The 23,078-nt window shown below is 44.8% G+C and overlaps 1 protein-coding gene across 2 annotated transcripts in view; it reads right to left on the reverse strand.

The window, feature by feature from the left end:
- The window catches only part of LOC136629088 (zinc finger protein 585A-like), a 343,652-nt gene that overhangs the window by 12,033 nt on the left and 308,541 nt on the right, over positions 1–23,078 (reverse strand). The window contains exons 1-2 of one of the 2 annotated variants that reach the window (XM_066605204.1): positions 13,146–13,202; positions 286–389 (exon numbers count right to left, since the gene is read on the reverse strand). In XM_066605204.1, the coding sequence (XP_066461301.1) occupies positions 286–389; positions 13,146–13,152 (111 nt within the window). In that variant the 5' untranslated portion in view covers positions 13,153–13,202. Of the gene's footprint in view, positions 1–285; positions 390–488; positions 1,036–13,145 lie in introns of those variants that run through there. The other variant, XM_066605205.1, reaches the window with a different exon arrangement.

The following is a 23,078-nucleotide window of genomic DNA, read 5'->3' on the forward strand; positions in this document are numbered from 1 at the left end:
CCTTTTCCTTTTTTCAGCTTTCTCTCAGGCTAGTCGCACTGCTGGCTGCGTGTTTCGTGCGGTGCGGCTGACAGTGCAACCAGCCGGTAATGCACTGAATGTGCATTTGTATATGGCAGAAGGTGGCCTCTGGGCTCCCTCAGCGCAGAGTCTTGGTCACCACTGTGACTCTTAACAGTATGCCGATGCTACAGACATTTCTAGATTCCATCACCTCTCCAGTGACATAATTTGCTTTTACCATAGATTAGAATGAAGTAATGTGACATCACCAGAATCGCTCACCTCTCCAGTAAGCTGGAAGAGTATCTCTAGGGTGACTCTTAATACACTTTCTGCCATCTTCTTTCTGTCTTCCTCCATCATTAATGAATCAATCATGTAGGGGCCTGAATGGAGAAAATATAAACAAATATAAAAACCACAAAAACCAACAACATAAAAATACATTTACTGGTGATAATAATAGGAAACATTTAACCACTTACGGACATGGCCTTTTATTCCGCTTTCGTTTTTTCCTCCCCCCCTTTTAAAAAAATTGTAACTCCTTTATTTATCCATCGACGTCGCTGTATGAGGGCTTGTTTTTTGCAGGACGAGTTGTAGTTTTCAATGCTTTTATTTAATGTACCATATAATGTACTGAAAAACTGTAAAAAAAATCTAAGTGTAGTAAAAGGGAAAAAAAAAATGACATTCCAACATTTTTCGGTGCGTCTTGTTTCTACGGCAACAAAAATGACATGATAATTTAATCATATGGGTCAGTACAATTACTATGATACAAAACTTTTTTTTTTTTTGGCCATACTAGTTTTATTGGTTTTCACATATTGTACATTTAATTTTTTTAAATTATTTTCTGCCGTCCTCTTCTGCGCCCAATAACATTTTTATTTTTTTCATAGTTGTGCGAGGGCTCATTTTTTGCAGGACATCCTGTAGTTTCTGTTGGTACTATTTTGTAATACATACGACTTTTTAATAGCTTTTTATTTCATTGTTTCTTGGAGACACGATGACCAAAAAAAAGCATTTCTGGTGTTATTTTTTTTTCTGATGACGTTCACCGTGCGGGGTAAATAAGGCATTAATTTGATAGATCAGACTTTTATGCAGCGATACCAAATATGTATTTTTAATTTATGATTTAGATTCCTTTATTATAAATATGGCAAAACGGTGGTGATTTAAACTTGAATTGCTTTTTTTTTCTACAATTAGTAAAACTTTATTGATCTTGTTTTTACTTTATCTTTAGTCCCCATAGGGGACAACAACCTGCCATAGCCTTACATCATACTGCGTTCGCCAGACAGTCTATCAGGCTATCCTATGGGGACAGCTTCATGGGCATTCTGCCATGACACCTGTACAGCTCCCTGCAATCTCACAATTGACAGCGGCATTTAAAGGGTTAGCAGCTTTAATCAGCTGGCTGTCAGAAACAGCCGGCACCCGGGAGATGGGAGATTGCCACACGATGTTCTGCCATACATACCCCAATGCTTAAGAACATAAATGTTTTCCCTGCAGCGGGAAGGAGTTATCCCATTACTTAAAATTGCTTACAAACCCCTGTGTACTTCCTGGTTGCTGCTGACCAGGACATGAGACTGCTGCAGCCAATCACTGACTATAAAAGCTCACTGCTGTGGCCAGTGATTGGCTGCCACAGTCACATGTCCTGGTCAGCAGCAACCAAGGATGATAGAATGATAGTTAAGCACATTTTGGGAAAACCCCTTTGAGTAGATATTAAAGAGAACCTATTAGGAGTTTTATGAAGCCTGAAATACATGCAACAAAAAACCTCCCTTTTCCATCCTAAGGGTGCCTGCCGACCCACTAGCGATATTTTTTTTTGCGCTGTGAGAGCGAGTAAAAATACACGTCTTACTGCGCATAGAAAACTCTGCAATATCACTAAATGCTTTCAATGGGGCCGGCAGCAGCAACACCAGCCCCATTGAAAACATAATGAGTATTCGCAGACTTCTGCCACAGCTATGGCAGAGGTTTCCTTCATCTCGGCGGTCACTGTGGGGATGAAGGAGTCCTCTATCACAGCTGTGGCAGAAGTCCAGGATGCTATCCCATTGCTTTCAATGGGATCAGCGCTGCTGCGGCCCCATTGACAGCAGTGTTTTTTCAGGCGACCCCCGCAACAATAATTTTTGGGGAATGGCTTGAAAATAATCCCTAGCTGAAAATCAACTCTCTCTAAAAATCATCCTTGGCTGGTGAAAAAAAGAAAAACTATTTACTTACCTCTCCGCCGCTCTGGCGTGTCCTCCGGCTGGCTCCCCGGGACTGCTGTGAAGCCCATTCAGCAGGCAGGGATTTAAAAATCCCTGCCTACTGAATGGACTGTGCTAATTGGCTGAGCGCTCAGCCAATCACAGGCAGCGCACAGCCATTCATCAATGGGGAGCCAGACGGAGGACACGACTGAGCGGCAAAGAGGTGAGTATATAATTATATTTTTTTGCCAGCTAGTTTTTTTGTTACTCCCTAATAAAGCTTCCCTTTGAATGACAAATGGAAATTAAATATATTGCAGTCATTGTTTCACAAGTGTCCTGCAACATGCATCCCCATATATCTACACACTACAATAATAATCATATTACACTACACCTACACTACACTAATATACTGATCACACTACACTAATATACTGATCCCACTACACCTACACTACACTAATATACTGATCATACTACACCTACACTACACTAATATACTCATCACACTACACCTACACTACACTAATATACTGATCATACTACACCTACACTACACTAATATACTGATCCCACTACACCTACACTACACTAATGTACTGATCCCACTACACCTACAGTACACTAAAATACTGATCACAGTATACCTACACTACACTAATATACTGATCCCACTACACCTACACTACACTAATATACTGATCCCACTACACCTACACTACACTAATATACTGATCACACTACACCTACACTACACTAATATACTGATCACAGTACACCTACACTACACTAATATACTGATCCCTCTACACCTACACTACACTAATGTACTGATCCCACTACACCTACACTACACTAATATACTGACCCCACTACACCTACACTACACTAATATACTGATCACACTACACCTACACTACACTTATATATTGATCCCACTACACCTACACCACACTAATATACTGATCCCACTACACCTACACTACACTAATATACTGATCACACTACACCTACACTACACTTATATATTGATCCCACTACACCTACACCACACTAATATACTGATCCCACTACACCTACACTACACTAATATACTGATCCCACTACACCTACACTACACTAATATACTGATCCCACTACACCTACACTACACTAATATACTGATCCCACTACACCTACACTACACTAATATACTGATCACACTACACCTACACTACACTAATATACTGATCCCACTACACCTACACTAATGTACTGATCCCACTACACCTACACCACACTAATATACTGATCCCACTACAGCTACACTACACTTATATACTGATCACACTACACGTACACTACACTAATATACTGATCACACTACACCTACACTACACTAATATACTCATCACACTACACTAATATACTGATCCCACTACACCTACACTACACTAATATACTGATCCCACTACACCTACACTACACTAATAAACTGATCCCACTACACCTACACTACACTAATATACTGATCACAGTACACCTACACTACACTAATGTACTGATCACAGTACACCTACACTACACTAATGTACTGATCCCACTACACCTACACTACACTAATATACTGATCACACTACACCTACACAACACTAATATACTGATCCCTCTACACCTACACTACACTAATGTACTGATCCCACTACACCTACACTACACTAATATACTGACCCCACTACACCTACACTACACTAATATACTGATCACACTACACCTACACTACACTTATATACTGATCCCACTACACCTACACCACACTTATATACTGATCCCACTACACCTACACCACACTAATATACTGATCACACTACACCTACACTACACTTATATACTGATCCCACTACACCTACACAACACTTATATACTGATCCCACTACTCCTACACTACACTAATATACTGATCACACTACATCTACACCACACTAATATACTGATCACACTACACTAATGTACTGATCCCACTACACCTACACTACACTAATATACTGACCCCACTACACCTACACTACACTAATATACTGATCACACTACACCTACACTACACTTATATATTGATCCCACTACACCTACACCACACTAATATACTGATCCCACTACACCTACACTACACTAATATACTGATCACACTACACCTACACTACACTTATATATTGATCCCACTACACCTACACCACACTAATATACTGATCCCACTACACCTACACTACACTAATATACTGATCCCACTACACCTACACTACACTAATATACTGATCCCACTACACCTACACTACACTAATATACTGATCCCACTACACCTACACTACACTAATATACTGATCACACTACACCTACACTACACTAATATACTGATCCCACTACACCTACACTAATGTACTGATCCCACTACACCTACACCACACTAATATACTGATCCCACTACAGCTACACTACACTTATATACTGATCACACTACACGTACACTACACTAATATACTGATCACACTACACCTACACTACACTAATATACTCATCACACTACACTAATATACTGATCCCACTACACCTACACTACACTAATATACTGATCCCACTACACCTACACTACACTAATAAACTGATCCCACTACACCTACACTACACTAATATACTGATCACAGTACACCTACACTACACTAATGTACTGATCACAGTACACCTACACTACACTAATGTACTGATCCCACTACACCTACACTACACTAATATACTGATCACACTACACCTACACAACACTAATATACTGATCCCTCTACACCTACACTACACTAATGTACTGATCCCACTACACCTACACTACACTAATATACTGACCCCACTACACCTACACTACACTAATATACTGATCACACTACACCTACACTACACTTATATACTGATCCCACTACACCTACACCACACTTATATACTGATCCCACTACACCTACACCACACTAATATACTGATCACACTACACCTACACTACACTTATATACTGATCCCACTACACCTACACTACACTTATATACTGATCCCACTACTCCTACACTACACTAATATACTGATCACACTACATCTACACCACACTAATATACTGATCACACTACACTAATATACTGATCACACTACACCTACACTACACTAATATACTGATCACACTACACCTACACTACACTAATATACTGATCCCACTATACCTACACTACACTAATATACTGATCCCACTACACCTACACTACACTAATACACTGATCCCACTACACCTACACGACACTAATATACTGATCCCACTACACCTACACTACACTAATATACTGATCCCACTACACCTACACTACACTAATATACTGATCACAGTACACCTACACTACACTAATATACTGATCACAGTACACCTACACTACACTAATATACTGATCCCTCTACACCTACACTACACTAATATACTGACCCCAGTACACCTACACTACACTAATATACTGATCACACTACACCTACACTACACTTATATACTGATCCCACTACACCTACACCACACTAATATACTGATCCCACTACACCTACACTACACTTATATACTGATCACACTACACCTACACTACACTAATATACTCATCACACTACACTAATATACTGATCCCACTACACCTACACTACACTAATATACTAATCCCACTACACCTACACTACACTAATATACTGATCCCATTACACCTACACCCTAGCCTACCATCAAGGCGATGGGAACTACCTTATGTCATGCTCTGACCTCTTGAGCTCTCTATCTTTCTGTAGGGATTGCAGTCTATGCACTAATCTTGAGTATACGGGTGGGAGAAAAAGAAAAAAGAAAGGAGGGTGTAGGGGGAAAAATATTCCTCTGAGTTTAGGGAGGATTGACTCCTGGTCCTGCCACGCTAATTTTCTCATTGCGTGTATATGCATGAGTGGTTAGGGACTCTAGGACTTTGAACCTCCTTCACTTAACTATATGAATTTGGATCTGTTAGAGGTATTATTACCTCCAGACCAAACTCCATACCCAGGAATCTCATGCATGAAGTACTCTCTATCCCTACTCTCACTGAAAAGAGATCCTATTGACCATAACATCTGGCATAGGATAATTGAAAGTGAGATTGATAGAGAAGAAGGGTTTAATATTTGAAATAAATAACCTCGCACCTACAACCTTTATCTATCTCTATATCGAGGTCAAACCCTACTAGCTCTAATCGAACGCTAAGAGCTCACTCCCTGATTGAGGATTATACACTTTAGTGATACTCTAACTATTTACCATCATAACTCTTGAAACACTATTATTACAACTCTCTAAGTACCAAGTCTCCTGAGGATCCACGTATACTCAGTGGTGAAACGCGTAGAGTAGGAGTCCTGTCCACAATGACTAAAAATATCGACAATCAACATCTCTGACACACTGCCTATTTGAGCCGTTTACAACTTCTCAGCTCACTAGGCAGTAAGTTTCGACAGAGATAATTATTTTTCCAGGTTGAATATTATTTTCTTGCAACCTGAGAGTTTCTGTTCAAACATTGTCGCTATGAGTAGGAGTACTGTTCATAATGAGTAAAAATATCGACTAAAATCAAAATCTTTGACACCCTGCCTCTTTGAGCTGTTAATAACTTCTCAGCCCACTAGGCAGGAAATTTTGACAGAGATATTTACTTCTTCGGGTTGAATATCACCTCTTCGCAACCTGAGAATTTCTGTTCAAATACTGTCATTACATTAATAAAACTACAGATATCCAATTGGGGGCTTGTTTTTTGGAAATTCCACGAACAGCTCCTTTGTAGTTTGTATTCCGAACTGATGTGCGACATCAAGAAATACGGAGTATCAGAAGAAACACCAAGTTGTATTATTGAAACCCACCAACCCATTTCCAATTAATTATTAGGTGGGCTAACGTTTCTCCTTACAACTTGGAATTTGTGTTGTGTCTTTTGTTGTGCCCAATTGTGTGGTTTTTTTAAAATAAAATTTAATAAAATTTATTATTTTAACCTATTACACTAATATACTGATCCCACTACACCTACACTACACTAAAATACTAATCCCACTACACCTACACTAATATACTGATCCCACTACACCTACACTACACTAAAATACTAATCCCACTACACCTACACGACACTAATATACTGATCCCACTACACCTACACGACACTAATATACTGATCCCACTACACCTACACTAATATACTGATCCCACTACACTAATATACTGATCGCACTACACCTACACGACACTAATATACTGATCGCACTACACCTACCCGACACTAATATACTGATCGCACTACACCTACACGACACTAATATACTGATCGCACTACACCTACACGACACTAATATACTGATCGCACTACACCTACACGACACTAATATACTGATCGCACTACACCTACACGACACTAATATACTGATCGCACTACACCTACACGACACTAATATACTGATCGCACTACACCTACACGACACTAATATACTGATCCCACTACACCTACACGACACTAATATACTGATCCCACTACACCTACACGACACTAATATACTGATCCCACTACACCTACACGACACTAATATACTGATCCCACTACACCTACACGACACTAATATACTGATCCCACTACACCTACACGACACTAATATACTGATCCCACTACACCTACACGACACTAATATACTGATCCCACTACACCTACACTACACTAATATACTGATCCCACTACAACTACACTACACTAATATACTGATCCCACTACACCTACACTACACTAATGTACTGATCCCACTACACCTACACTACACTAATACACTGATCCCACTACACCTACACTACACTAATATACTGATCCCACTACACCTACACTACACTAATATACTGATCACAGATACACCTACACTACACTAATATACTGATCCCACTACACCTACACTACACTAATATACTGATCCCACACCTACACTACACTAATATACTGATCCCACTACACCTACACTACACTAATATACTGATCCCTCTACACCTACACTAATGTACTGATCCCACTACACCTACACTACACTAATGTACTGATTCCACTACACCTACACTACACTAATGTACTGATCCCACTACACCTACACAACACTAATGTACTGATCCCACTACACCTACACTAATGTACTGATCCCACTACACCTACACTAATGTACTGATCCCACTACACCTACACTACACTAATGTACCGATCCCACTACACCTACACAACACTAATGTACCGATCCCACTACACCTACACAACACTAATGTACCGATCCCACTACACCTACACTACACTAATGTACCGATCCCACTACACCTACACTACACTAATATACTGATCCCACTACACCTACACTACACTAATATACTGATCCCACTACACCTACACTACACTAATATACTGATCCCACTACACCTACACTACACTAATATACTGATCCCACTACACCTACACTACACTAATATACTGATCCCACTACACCTACACTACACTAATATACTGATCCCACTACACCTACACTACACTAATATACTTATCACACTATACCTACACTACACTAATATACTGATCACACTATACCTACACTACACTAATATACTGATCACACTACACCTATACCACACTAATATACTGATCACATTACACCTACACTACACTAATATACTGATCCTACGACACCTACACTACACTAATATACTGATCCCACTACACCTACACTACACTAATATACTGATCACACTACACCTACACTACACTAATATACTAATCCCACTACATCTACACTACACTAATATACTGATCCCACTACACCTACACTACACTAATATACTGATCACACTACACCTACACTACACTAATATACTGATCACACTACACCTACACTACACTAATATACTGATCACACTACACCTACACTACACTAATATACTGATCACACTACACCTACACTACACTAATATACTGATCACAGTACACCTACACTACACTAATATACTGATCCCACTACACCTACACTACACTAATATACTGATCCCACTACACCTACACTACACTAATATACTGATCCCACTACACCTACACTACACTAATATACTGATCACACTATACCTACACTACACTAATATACTGATCCCACTACACCTACACTACACTAATATACTGATCCCACTACACTACACTAATATACTGATCCCACTACACCTACACTACACTAATATACTGATCACACTACACTAATATACTGATCACACTACACCTACACTACACTAATATACTGATCACACTACACCTACACTACACTAATATACTGATCACACTACACCTATACCACACTAATATACTGATCACATTACACCTACACTACACTAATATACTGATCCTACGACACCTACACTACACTAATATACTGATCCCACTACACCTACACTACACTAATATACTGATCACACTACACCTACACTACACTAATATACTAATCCCACTACATCTACACTACACTAATATACTGATCCCACTACACCTACACTACACTAATATACTGATCCCACTACACCTACACTACACTAATATACTGATCCCACTACACCTACACTACACTAATATACTGATCCCACTACACCTACACTACACTAATATACTGATCCCTCTACACCTACACTAATGTACTGATCCCACTACACCTACACTACACTAATGTACTGATCCCACTACACCTACACTACACTAATATACTGATCCCACTACACCTACACTACACTAATATACTGATCCTCCTACACCTACACTACACTAATATACTGATCCCACTACACCTACACTACACTAATATACTGATCCCACTACACCTACACTACACTAATATACTGATCCCACTACACCTACACTACACTAATATACTGATCACACTATACCTACACTACACTAATATACTGATCACACTACACCTATACCACACTAATATACTGATCACATTACACCTACACTACACTAATATACTGATCCTACGACACCTACACTACACTAATATACTGATCCCACTACACCTACACTACACTAATATACTGATCACACTACACCTACACTACACTAATATACTAATCCCACTACATCTACACTACACTAATATACTGATCCCACTACACCTACACTACACTAATATACTGATCCCACTACACCTACACTACACTAATATACTGATCCCACTACACCTACACTAATATACTGATCACACTACACCTTCACTACACTAATATACTGATACCACTACACCTACACTAATATACTGATCCCACTACACCTACACTAATATACTGATCCCACTACACCTACACTACACTAATATACTGATCCCACTACACCTACACTAATATACTGATCCCACTACACCTACACTAATATACTGATCACACTACACCTACACTACACTAATATACTGATCACACTATACCTACACTACACTAATATACTGATCACACTACACCTACACTATACGAATATACTGATCACATTACACCTACACTACACTAATATACTGATCACACTGCACCTACACTACACTAATATACTGATCACACTACACCTACACTCCACTAATATACTGATCCCACTACACCTACACTCCACTAATATACTGATCCCACTACACCTACACTACACTAATATACTGATCCTACGACACCTACACTACAGTAATATACTGATCCCCCTACACTCCACTAATATACTGATCACACTACACCTACACTACACTAATATACTGATCACACCACACCTACACTACACTAATATACTGATCACACCACACCTACACTACACTAATATACTGATCACACTACACCTTCACTACACAAATATACTGATCCTACTACACCTACACTACACTAATATACTGATCACACTATACCTACACTACACTAATATACTGATCACACTACACCTATACCACACTAATATACTGATCACATTACACCTACACTACACTAATATACTGATCACACTACACCTACACTACACTAATATACTGATCACACTACACCTACACTACACTAATATACTGATCACATTACACCTACACTACACTAATATACTGATCCCACTACACCTACACTACACTAATATACTGATCCCACTACACCTACACTACACTAATATACTGATCACACTACACCTACACTACACTAATATACTGATCAGACTACACCTACGCTACACTAATATACTGATCCCACTACACTACACTAATATACTGATCCCACTACACCTACACTACACTAATATACTGATCCCACTACACCTACACTACACTAATATACTGATCCCACTACACCTACACTCCACTAATATACTGATCACACTACACCTACACTCCACTAATATACTGATCACACTACACCTACACTACACTAATATACTGATCCCACTACACCTACACTACACTAATATACTGATCGCACTACACTACACTAATATACTGATCCCACTACACCTACACTACACTAATATACTGATCCCACTACACCTACACTACACTAATATACTGATCACACTACACCTACACTCCACTAATATACTGATCACACTATACCTACACTACACTAATATACTGATCACACTACACTACACTAATACACTGATCACACTACATATATACTACACTAATATAGGCTCTGTCCTAGATCCCTATCTCTGTGAGTTCCGCACTCCCAGAGCTAGTCAGCCTTTCAGAAGAGAAGTGCTGGGAGAAATCTGAACTTACAAATGACAAAGATAATGATTGAAGGATGGTGGCTGATTATAGATGGAGCCACATGAGATGCTCACCAGCCGGCCTACCGGGTCCCGGAACCCTGGGTTTGGTGTCTCCTGCAGTGGGGTCCGTCACTGTATAATAGGATTGTCCCTCTCTCTAAGCCCCCGAAAACTGAAGTCCATATTAGTTGCCGGTTAGTATCTTCAGGCCAAAGTGTGATTGTTCTCAGCAAGAGAAAACAAGTAATCTTGTAGATATGATACCTTTACATTGACTAACAAAAATGCATGATGTTACAGGAAGCTTTCAAGCCTCTCAGGATTCTTCCTCAGGCATGATGATATAGATCCGGAGAGGCATGTATATGTGTGTGTGTGTATATATATATATATATATATATATATACATACATACATATACACACACGCACACACACATATATCTATATAACAAGGCACAGACATGGTGTGATTAAATTGCACCTAAAACTATACCAGAACAGGATGGGTAGAGAAATAAATAAATACTTAAATAGTCTACTGATCAAGGCCGCCTGCAGACGGGGGGATTTGCATTGCAAAAACCGGAAAGGTCAGACGCCCCTGGGTTCCGCAGCACGTTATGGCAATGCGCAATTTCATGTCCACAAGCGGAAATCGATTTTGTGCGGTCTCCCCACGGACGGCTTCCTTGTAGACAATGAAAGCCATCAATCCTGCAATCATCATTGCAGCAATGGTTGTGAGATCAACGCCATCACCTAGCAACGGCGTGGCGTATTCTATACTGTGCATGAGCGCCGGCCGGCACATCCGCAGAACCGAATAGAAGATGCTGGACAAGTAAGCAGCCGTCACTGAAGGAGCACAGGGAGCAGAGCCGCGCATGAGACCTACATGGGGCAGAGCTACACTATAAGGACACGGCAGAAAGGGGGCGCTATCACCGGCTGCACAAGATCCCTGAGGAGGAAGATGGTCAAAAGGGGTTAATCCTCCCCCAGCGGTCCTGAAGGGGTTAATCCTCTTCTTCCCCACTGACCTGACATGAGGGGACACACAGACCTCCAGCTGTAGAGCCGGACAGCAGCTTCCAGGACCTGTGATGATGTCACTGTCATGTGATCACCTGTATGGGAGGAGTCAGTGGTCACATGACCAGGGGGTATTCTGCTGTGCTGGCTGTGATCCCTGCTGAGTAAGCTGAAGGGATGTGTGGGGTCAGGATGGATATAGCAGAGCCGTGTGCGTGTGATGTGCATGCAGCAATGCTGCACTACTTGGACACGGCAGAAAGGGGGCGCTATCACCGGCTGCACAAGATCCCTGAGGAGGAAGATGGTCAATAATCCCTGAATGACTGCAAACCCCCTGCAGCGAGATCTGGTGGCCGCAGCACTGAGGGGCCCATCTGTTCTGTTAGATGCGGACTGAACACTGAAGGTCTTCTACCCTGAACCCCAAGATGTCACCCGAAGCACAAGACAAGTCACCCCAATATGGCCAAAACCAGATAGATAAGCCACAGGAGAGACTATCATGTCTGCTGTGAGGAGGCTGAAGCTCGGGGGGCATCGGACCCTCCAACAGGACAGCAATCCCCAGCAGACCTCAGAGCCCCCCAAGGCTCGGTGCCAGAAGACGTCCTGGAGGTTCTGGAGATCTTCTTATAACCCTGGAAGAGATGAGACTAATCGGAGCAGAAGTAGAGCTGCCAGCAGGAGGCGGAGAGAACCCCGAGGGGGCTTGTGTTACCCAAACCAGACTGGTGCTCCCCTTAATTCAGGATTAAATAAAAGCCAAAGGTCCATCTGGTGCCGACCGACATATAAGGCCTCTTTACACGTAACAATTATCGCTCAAAATTAGTTCAGTTGAATTCAGCGAATTTGAGCAATAATTGTTCAGTGTGAATGCGGGGTAAAAAAAAAATTGCTACCTTGTTCACGTTTTTTTAAGTTTATTTTTCTGTCAACTTTAAAAAAACCTCATTAGTAGAGATGAGCGAGTATCAAAGGTGCTCGTTACTCAAGTCGAGCTTTTCGTAATGCTTGAGAGCTCATTTTGAGTAACGAACCCCATTGAAGTAAATGGGAGACTCTAGCATTTTTCAAGGTAACCCATGCTCTGCATAGGGGAGGTTGTGTGAATCACCTGAAAACATCAAAAAGTCACGGAAACACCACAGAAACGGATAGGGGATGGCAGGGGCAGCATCTAAGGCTCCCGGGTCGCACTAATAAGCCAAATTGGGGGCAAGAGCCTGGCGTCACCCCCCTAACAATTTACTTGGGGCCGACCATAAGCAGCAAGGCACACGCGCTGGCACATCTTAGCTAAGCACCACACTAGGTGCAATGAAGGCCAATCACCGCCTGCGGATGACACCACTGCCTCTTCTCCTGGGTTACATACTGGCATTGCTGTCCAAGTCTCCGCACGAGCCTGCGTCCACAGTGCACACAAAATTTTCCCTGCGCAGCGTTCAGCTGCCCTCATACCACATGCTGGCTTTATAGCCACACCACCCTCATGTCTATTTATAAGTGCGTCTTGGATGGGGAGGAACCAGAGACACCCACTGCAGAGGGTTGGCAGGGCCTGGCAGCGACCCTCTTCGAAAGTGTGGGTGATAGCCCACAATGCTAATGAGAAATGATGATAGATTGACGTGCGATCATCATTCCAATCCTGTGCCACATCCGTCACAAAATTGTCAGGAGCCACAAACATTGGCATAAAGGGGACTCAGATGCCAGCACTTCTACACATCTCCACAATGCAGCAGCGCATACTAACACCAAAGATTGGTTTGAAGCAGGAGTTGTCGCAAAAGTAGCTACCACAGGAATACAGTGATCCTGTGAACGTCTCATTAAATCAGTTACGGTTGCTTTCATCGCTCCAAAGACTGGATGTACCATGAAGAAGTTCCACAGGCCAAACCTGGCACAATTGCATTCCCTTCCCCCCCAGGACCTCGGCCCCTGCCCACACCCTCAACAATCGTGGGCATAAAGTGGACTCGGATGCTAGTATTGCTGTGAATGTCTCATTAATTCAGTTACGCTTCTTCGGATTGGTCCAAATCAGTGTCTCAGATAACTGTGGTAACACGACAGCAAATACATGTCAACTAGCGCTGATCCCCAGACCCCAAGCAGGAGAGGGAGGTGGCATAATAAGCCCAAGAAACCATGACCGAGGCAGGACCCTCCATCCTATGTGTGGGAAGTACATGAGCGGGCCCAGGGTCAGGCTCGGTCCCAGCCCCTACCTTGTATGACCCAGCTGCACACCACGATGGGAAAGCCGACTGCACCCTACCCAAGTCATTCAGTGTATTTGTACCAGACAGCTGAACACCGCTATGGAAAACCTTTGTGCACCCACAGCATAGGCGAGCCCATGAAACCCAAGGCCAGTATTAAACATGAAGAAATGAGAGTGCCCAAACATGGCAGAGCTTCACCCCGCCCAGGACCCCGCCCAGGACCTCGGCCTCTGCCCACACTTCTGCCCAATTCATTCTGTTTATGTGCCAGACAGCTGAATACCGCAATGGAAAAGCTGAACCCCTGAAACATTTATGTAGCAAGAGTACAGGCGAACTCCTCAAACACTTCTGTAGCAAGTGTATCGGCGAACCCCTGAAAATTTTCTTTACCTACAGTATAGGCGAACCCCTCAAACCTTTATGTAGCAAGGGTATAGGTGAACCCCTGAAACATTTCTGTACCAAGAGTATAGGCAAACCCCTGAAACATTGGTGTACCAAGAGTATAGGCGAACCCCTGAAACATTTGTGTACCAAGAGTATAGGCGAACCCCTGAAGCATTTCTGTAGCAAGCGTATAGGCGAACCCCTCAAACATTTCTGTAGCAAGCGTATAGGCTAAACCCTGAAACCTTTCTGTAGCAATAGTATTGGTGAACCTCTCAAACCTTTATGTAGCAAGTGTACAAGCGAACCCCTGAAACATTTGTGCACCAAGAGTATAGGCAAACTCCTCAAACATTTCTGTAGCAAGTGTATCGGCGAACCCCTTAAACATTTCTATACCCACAGTATAGGCGAACCTCTCAAACCTTTATGTAGCAAGTGTACAGGCGAACCCCTGAAACATTTGTGCACCAAGAGTATGAGCGAACCCCTGAAACATTGGTGTACCAAGAGTATAGGCGAAACCCTGAAACATTTGTGTACCAAGAGTATAGGCGAACCCCTAAAACATTGGTGTACCAAGATTATAGGCGAACCCCTAAAAAATGTGTGTACCAAGAGTATAGGTGAACCCTTGAAACATTGGTGTACCAAGAGTATAGGCGAACCCCTGAAACATTTCTGTAGCAAGAGTATAGGCGAAACCCTGAAACATTTCTGTACCAAGAGTATAGGCGAATACCTGAAAAATTTCTGTACCAAGAATATAGGCGAGCCGCTGAAATATTTCTGTAGGAAGCGTATGGGCAAACCCCCCAAACATTTCTGTAGCAAGAGTATAGGCGAAACCCTGAAACCTTTCTCTAGCAATAGTATAGGCGAACCCCTGAAACATTTCTGTAGCAAGAGTATAGGCGAAACCCTGAAACCTTGCTGTAGCAAGTGTAAAGGCGAACCCCTGAAACATTTCTGTAGCAAGAGTATAGGCGAACTCCTCAAACATTTCTGTAGCAAGTGTATCGGCGAACCACTGAAGGATTTCTGTACCCACAGTATAGGCGAACCACTCAAACCTTTATGTAGCAAGCGTATAGGCGAACCCCTGAAACATTTGTGTACCAAAAGTATAGGCGAACCCCTGAAACATTGGTGTACCAAGAGTATAGGCGAACCCCTGAAAAAAATTGTGTACTAAGAATATAGGCGAACCCCTGAAACATTGGTGTACCAAGAGTATAGGCGAATACCTGAAAAAATTTGTGTACCAAGAGTATAGGCGAACCCCTGAAACATTGGTGTACCAAGAGTATAGGCGAACACCAGAAAAAATTTGTTTACCAAGAGTATAGGGGAAGCCTGGAAAAATTAGTTTGCAAAGAGTATAGGCGAAGGCCTGAAAAATTGGTGTACCAAAAATATAAGTGTACCGCTAAAAAATTGGTTTACCCGGAGGGCAGGTGAAACCCATAAACATTTTTTAAAGATAGAGCTCATTGTTGCTTAATTCGCAACAGAGCCTGGAGGCAGCCCTCCAAAAAAAATTGGTTTTAACAGAGCCTTTTGGCCCGCAGAAAAATTGGCAGTTCAGCATGATTACATGCTGTTTTAAGAGGAGGAGGAGTAAGTTCCGAGAGGGATATACCAAGCTACTTCTACCCTCTTTTGGGGTGATAGAGGATGCATATTTCTCCTGTTGCAGCTAAAAAATCTTATGATCCGCTGCTTTCCACTGGTGGAGAAGAGAAGTCTGGGGAAATCCTGCATTTGTTCATCTTAATGAGTGTAAGCATGTCGGTGCTGTCAGTTGACAGGCAGGTACGCTTATCCGTGATGATCCCCCCAGCAACACTAAACACCCACTCTGATAACACGCTAGCGGCAGGGCAGGCCAGAACCTCCAGTGTGTACAGCGAAAGTTTGTGCCACGTGTCCAGCTTTCACACCCAATGGTTGTATGGAGCAGAGGGATCGCGGACGACGGTGGTACGATTAGCTATGTACTCCCTCACCCTCCCTCTTTTTACAGTGCTCCCTCCGACTCAGCCTTGACTGGGGAGTGGTGACACAGTCTTGCTGGGGAGCCATAAAGCTGGCAAAGGCCTTGGAGAGTGTTCCCCTGCCTGCGCTGGACATGCTGCCTGATCCCTACAGCTCCCCTGCTAGTTGGCCCTCTGAACTACGTCTTCTACTGCTAGCGATGGCAGATGGGAACATTAGCATCATTTTTTCCCCCAGGGCCCTGTGGTATTACCTCACTCTCGTACTCCTTTCCTCTTCGGGAATGAGAGTAGAAAGGTTCTCCTTATACAGTGGGTTGAGAAGGGTGTACACCCAGTAATCCGTGTTGGCCATAATGCATCTAATGTGAGGGTCACGGGAAAGGCAGCCTAACATGAAGTCAGCCATGTGTGCCAGAATCACAGTACGCAACACATCGCTGTCCTTACTAGAAGGATGAATTTCATGATCCTCCTCCTCTTCATCCCATACACGCTGAACAGATGAGAGGGAAGCATCATGGGTACCCTCTGCAGTGTTGCCAGCAGTCTCTTCCCCCTCCTCCTCCTCCAAAATGCACTGAGATACAGACGTGAGGGTGATCTGGCTATAAAGCGACATACTGTCATCCCCCATCTCCTGTTCTAACCACAAAGTGTCAGCCTTAAAGCTTAGCAGCGAACTTCTCAGCAGGCAAAGCAGCGGGATGGCAACGCTAATAAAGACCGCATCGCCACTCACCATTTGTGTAGACTCCTCAAAGTTTCCGAGGACCTGGCAGATGTCGGCCATCCATGCCCACTCCTCTGTGAAGAACTGCGGAGGCTGACTACCACTCTGCCGGCCGTGCTGCAGCTGGTATACTACAATTGCTGTACGCTGCTCATAAACTCTGGCCAACATATGCAGCGTAGAATTCCAGCGCGTGGGCACGACGCACAGCAGTTGGTGCTCTGGCAGCTGAAAGTGATGTTGCAATGTCCTGGCTGCATCCGTGGTGGACTTGCGGAAATGTGCGCTCACGTGGCGCACCTTGCCGAGCAGGTCAGACAAGTGGGGTAGTTTTTCAGAAACCGCTGAACCACCAGATTGAACATGTGGGCCAGGCATTGCACGTGTGTGAGGCTGCCAAGCTGCAGAGCCGCCACCAGGTTATGGCCATTGTCACACACGACCATGCCCGGTTGGAGAAAGCCAGAGATCGGTCTGCTCCGTCAGACCCTGTAACAGCTCGGGGGTGGTGTGCCTCTTGTCACCTAAGCTGATTAGTTTCAGCACGGCTTGCTGACACTTCCCCACTGCAGTGCTGCCGCACCGCGCGCTACCGACTGCTGGTGACATGCTCACACTTCTTAATTGAGAGGTGGAGGTGGCAGAGGAGGAAGAGTGATAATACGACGGAGAAACCATAGCCGAGGTAGGACCCGCTATTCTTGGTGTGGGTAGCACGTGAGCGGTCCCAGGCTCTGACTCGGTCCCAGCCTCCACCAAGTTCACCCAATGTGCCTTCAGGGAGATGTAGTGTCCCTGCCCGCCAGCACTTTTCCACGTGTCCATCGTTAAATAGACCTTCCCAGTAACAGCGTTGGTGGGGGCACGGTTGATGTTGCGGGAGACGTGCTGGTGTAGGGCAGGGATGGCGCACCAGGAAAAATTTTAGTGGCTGGAGACAGCCACCGCCATCATGTTTTTGAAAGCCTCAGTTTCGACTAGCCTGTATGGCAGCATCTCCAGGCTTCGTAATTTTGCAATGTGCACGTTTAAAGATTGTGCATGCGTGTGGGTGGTGGTGTATTCCCGCTTTCACTCCAACACTTGTGTTAGCGACAGGCGAACGTTGTGCTGGGAGACATTGCTGGAGGCAGTGGAGGACCATGGAGGTGAGGGTGTGGGTGCAGGCCAGGAGACGCTCGTGCTTGCATCCTGAGAGGGGGATTGGATCTGTGTGCCAGGTTGTGGCACAAGGGAAGAGGCATTAGTGTTACCCAGAGGCTATGAATGGCCTTCGTTCCACCTTGTGGGGTGCTTGGCCATCATACGCCTACGCATGTTGGTGGTGGTGGGGCTGGTAGTGGTGGCTCCCGACTGATCTTAATGCAGCACAGGTTGCACACCACTGTTCATCGGATGGCCGCGCTCTCACTAAAAAACATTCACACCTTTGAACACCTAGCCCTCTGCACGGAGGCTTGCTGCGAGTAGGTGCTGTGGGAAACAGTTGGGGAATTATTTGCTCTGGCCCTGTCTCTCCCCCTGGCCACTCCACTGCCTCTTCCAGTGGCCCTGTCCTGCTGCTGCACTTGCCTCCCCCTCTGAAGCTTAGCAAGCCAGGTGGGGTCAGTCACCTCATCGTCCAGCAGCTCTTCCTCTGAATCCTCTGTCTGCTCCTCCCTTGGACTTACTGCCCTTACAACAACCTCACTGACAGACAACTGTGTTTCATCCTCGTCTTCCACAAAAAGCTCTTGAGACAGTAGCCGGAAGTGCCCAGCCTCATCACCCGGACTCAAAAAGAAACAAAAATTAGGGAGAGCGCCATCGCCAAAAAGGATAAGAAATATGATAAATAACTAAAAAGGATTCTACTTACTGGGTGTCAGGCGGGGCAACAAAAATAGATTTGTGGGGGCGTGGCCTGGACCATGAGGAGCTAAGTCGCACATAGCAGGAGCTCCGTCCTTCCCACGCCAAAACAACTAAAAAAAGGCATCCAGACCTTTCAAAAATAGCCCAAAAGCAGGAATGGGCAAGAAGAAGAGAGGGGAGAGCACACCAGGAGGCAGAGAAGAAGACGCGGGACCGCTGGATCGCTTCATCATGACCGCCGGTGAGCGCCGCAAGCAGCAGGAGGACAAAGGCGGGAAGCGACCTCCAGCGACACAGACGGAGGAGAGAAGCGGGAGAAGACGCCTGCCGGCAGAGAACGAAGACCCCGGTCGGAGCGACAACCCCCCGATCCAGGCACCAAGGGGAACACCACACACAAGCCCGCCACCATCTGCAGCCCAGCCGAACGGAATGGCGCCGGAGGAAAGCACGCGAACGCGCAAACACCCCGAACCGCCGGACAACATCCACAGCGTGCCGACAGAGAGCCCCAGCTGCCCCCCGACACCAGACAGCAGGTACTCACCATCTCCGGTCGCTGCAGAACACCCGATGCCGGAGCCGCAAAGCAGAGAGGCCCCGCCGGAAGTACGCGCACGGCCGCCATCTTCCCCAACCCCGAGACCGGAAGTGGAGAGAGACCGGGGCGCGGCGGCCGGGAAGACGGCGGAGAGCAGCGCAGACACCCGGGGAACCACAGAGGACCGCACAGGTACAGGGGCGGGGAGCCGTATTAACCCCTTAACCCCCCACTGAGGAAAAGCAGACACCCACAGGGGGCAGGGGCGCCGCGGGACATAAGAAGGGGCATGCAGAGGCCCTTGAGCAGGCACACAAGCCTCTGGATCTCCCCCAGGAGAGTGAAGAAAAGGGGGCAGATCCCCCAGGATCACCACCAAGGCCCCAAGGAAATAAGGGGAAAGAACTCCCCACAGACCCCAGAGACCCCGAATGGTGGGCTCCCCCACCAAAAGATCATGAGGGGGGAGCGCACTTGAGACAAGGGGCAAGGAGAAAAGAGCTGCCACACACACCTACGCCCCAGATAAGGGGCAACAACAAGTACACTGAGCGATATACCCCCACAACTACAACCTCAGCCCAGCAAGACACGCCAAGGCCAGGAAAACGCAGCATGAGCACAAAACCACACCAACCCCAGGGCGACACCAGCAACCAGATACAATCATCCGAATCAGACTCGGACGATTGGAATTGGAAGGAACACCTCTGATCCATTCCTACTAAAAGGGACCTAGACAACCTCTTTGCTCAGTTTGCCTCATCCCAAAAATCCGCGCTACAGTCCCTACAAAAAGAAATCCACCAGATGGGACAACGTCTCATGGAAACAGAAGAGACACAAGAACAAGTGTTCCACCGAATAGACGAACATCATGACATCTTATGTGAACACACGAGCCAAATCGCCGAGTTAGCAACCCAATTAGATGACATAGAAAATCGCCATAGGCGAAACAACTTGAGAATACAGGGACTAAGTGAGGAAGTCGAGAACAAACATCTGGAGACCTGGGCGCAGAAATGCTTCGGCGATCTCCTGAACGGAACCCCGAATAACCTAATCGAAATAGACAGGATCCACAGGGCGCTGGGCCCTAGATCAATAGACCCTGAAAGACCACGGGACGTGGTGTGTAGGATCCACTTCTACAAAGAAAAAGAAGAGATCCTACGTCTGATCAGATCCAAAGGTCCGATAAAATTCGGCGACAGGAACCTACTTATACTACCAGATTTATCCAAAAGAACGCTTCAGCAACGTCGAGCATTGAGACCCCTACTGACAATCCTCAAAGAAAAAGAAATTCCATACAGATGGGGATACCCATTCCAGCTGATAGCAGGCACCGGAAAGGAGACAGTTATATTTAGATCACTAGGCGACCTACCCAAGTTCCTCACAACATTGAAACTTCCGATGGTCTCACTACCAGAATGGCAGAGAACAAGCGCACCGACTCCACAACCCCCCCCCCCCCCCCGAGACCAGTGGCAAGTAGCTACCTCCAAACGTAAACAGCCACAAAAAGACGATAGGGTCCGCCCATCAAGAGAACACCCCCAATGAGTCTGGCGTGACTACAAACTTGCATGCGGCCCTACCGAACCCCGAATGACACCATCGGAAGAGAGGACCCGACGAACCCATCACACACAAGCACCACCCTCAATGACAAGTCCGAAAACCAGCGAGAAAGTCTCGGCCCGAAACACACAAAGCCTGCGGAAAGAACTATTAAAACTATCATACGGAGGCCAACTAACCACCCCCCCGGAAAGGACATAATATCACAACGGACCTCCAAGCAAGATCACAGACACCTAACTGCTTTTCCACATGCTGAACCTCTTCGTGGCAATCTGTCTGCTCTCTTCTCTTCTTATTTCAACATTGCGCCCCTCTTAGGCGCAACGGAAAAGGGGACCTCTCTGGGCTTTCCCAAATAATAACAAACTCCTCTCACCTGCTCTAACATTCATACATGTACTCAATCACATCCCCCTGATTACTATACCTCTCTCTGCTTACTATACCTATCTGTCCCTCTCACTCTTCTCTCGTAAAGGTCTGGATGCCCACTATAATGTCTCACAACAGATGTGGGGTGGGGAGGCACGGCTCATGGACTTGACTCACCCAGCCTCCCTCCCACTAGGGACCGCAGCATCACGTTGCTGCAT

The sequence above is a fragment of the Eleutherodactylus coqui genome, chromosome 5, assembly GCF_035609145.1.
Source record: "Eleutherodactylus coqui strain aEleCoq1 chromosome 5, aEleCoq1.hap1, whole genome shotgun sequence".
NCBI classification, from domain to species: Eukaryota; Metazoa; Chordata; class Amphibia; order Anura; family Eleutherodactylidae; genus Eleutherodactylus; species Eleutherodactylus coqui.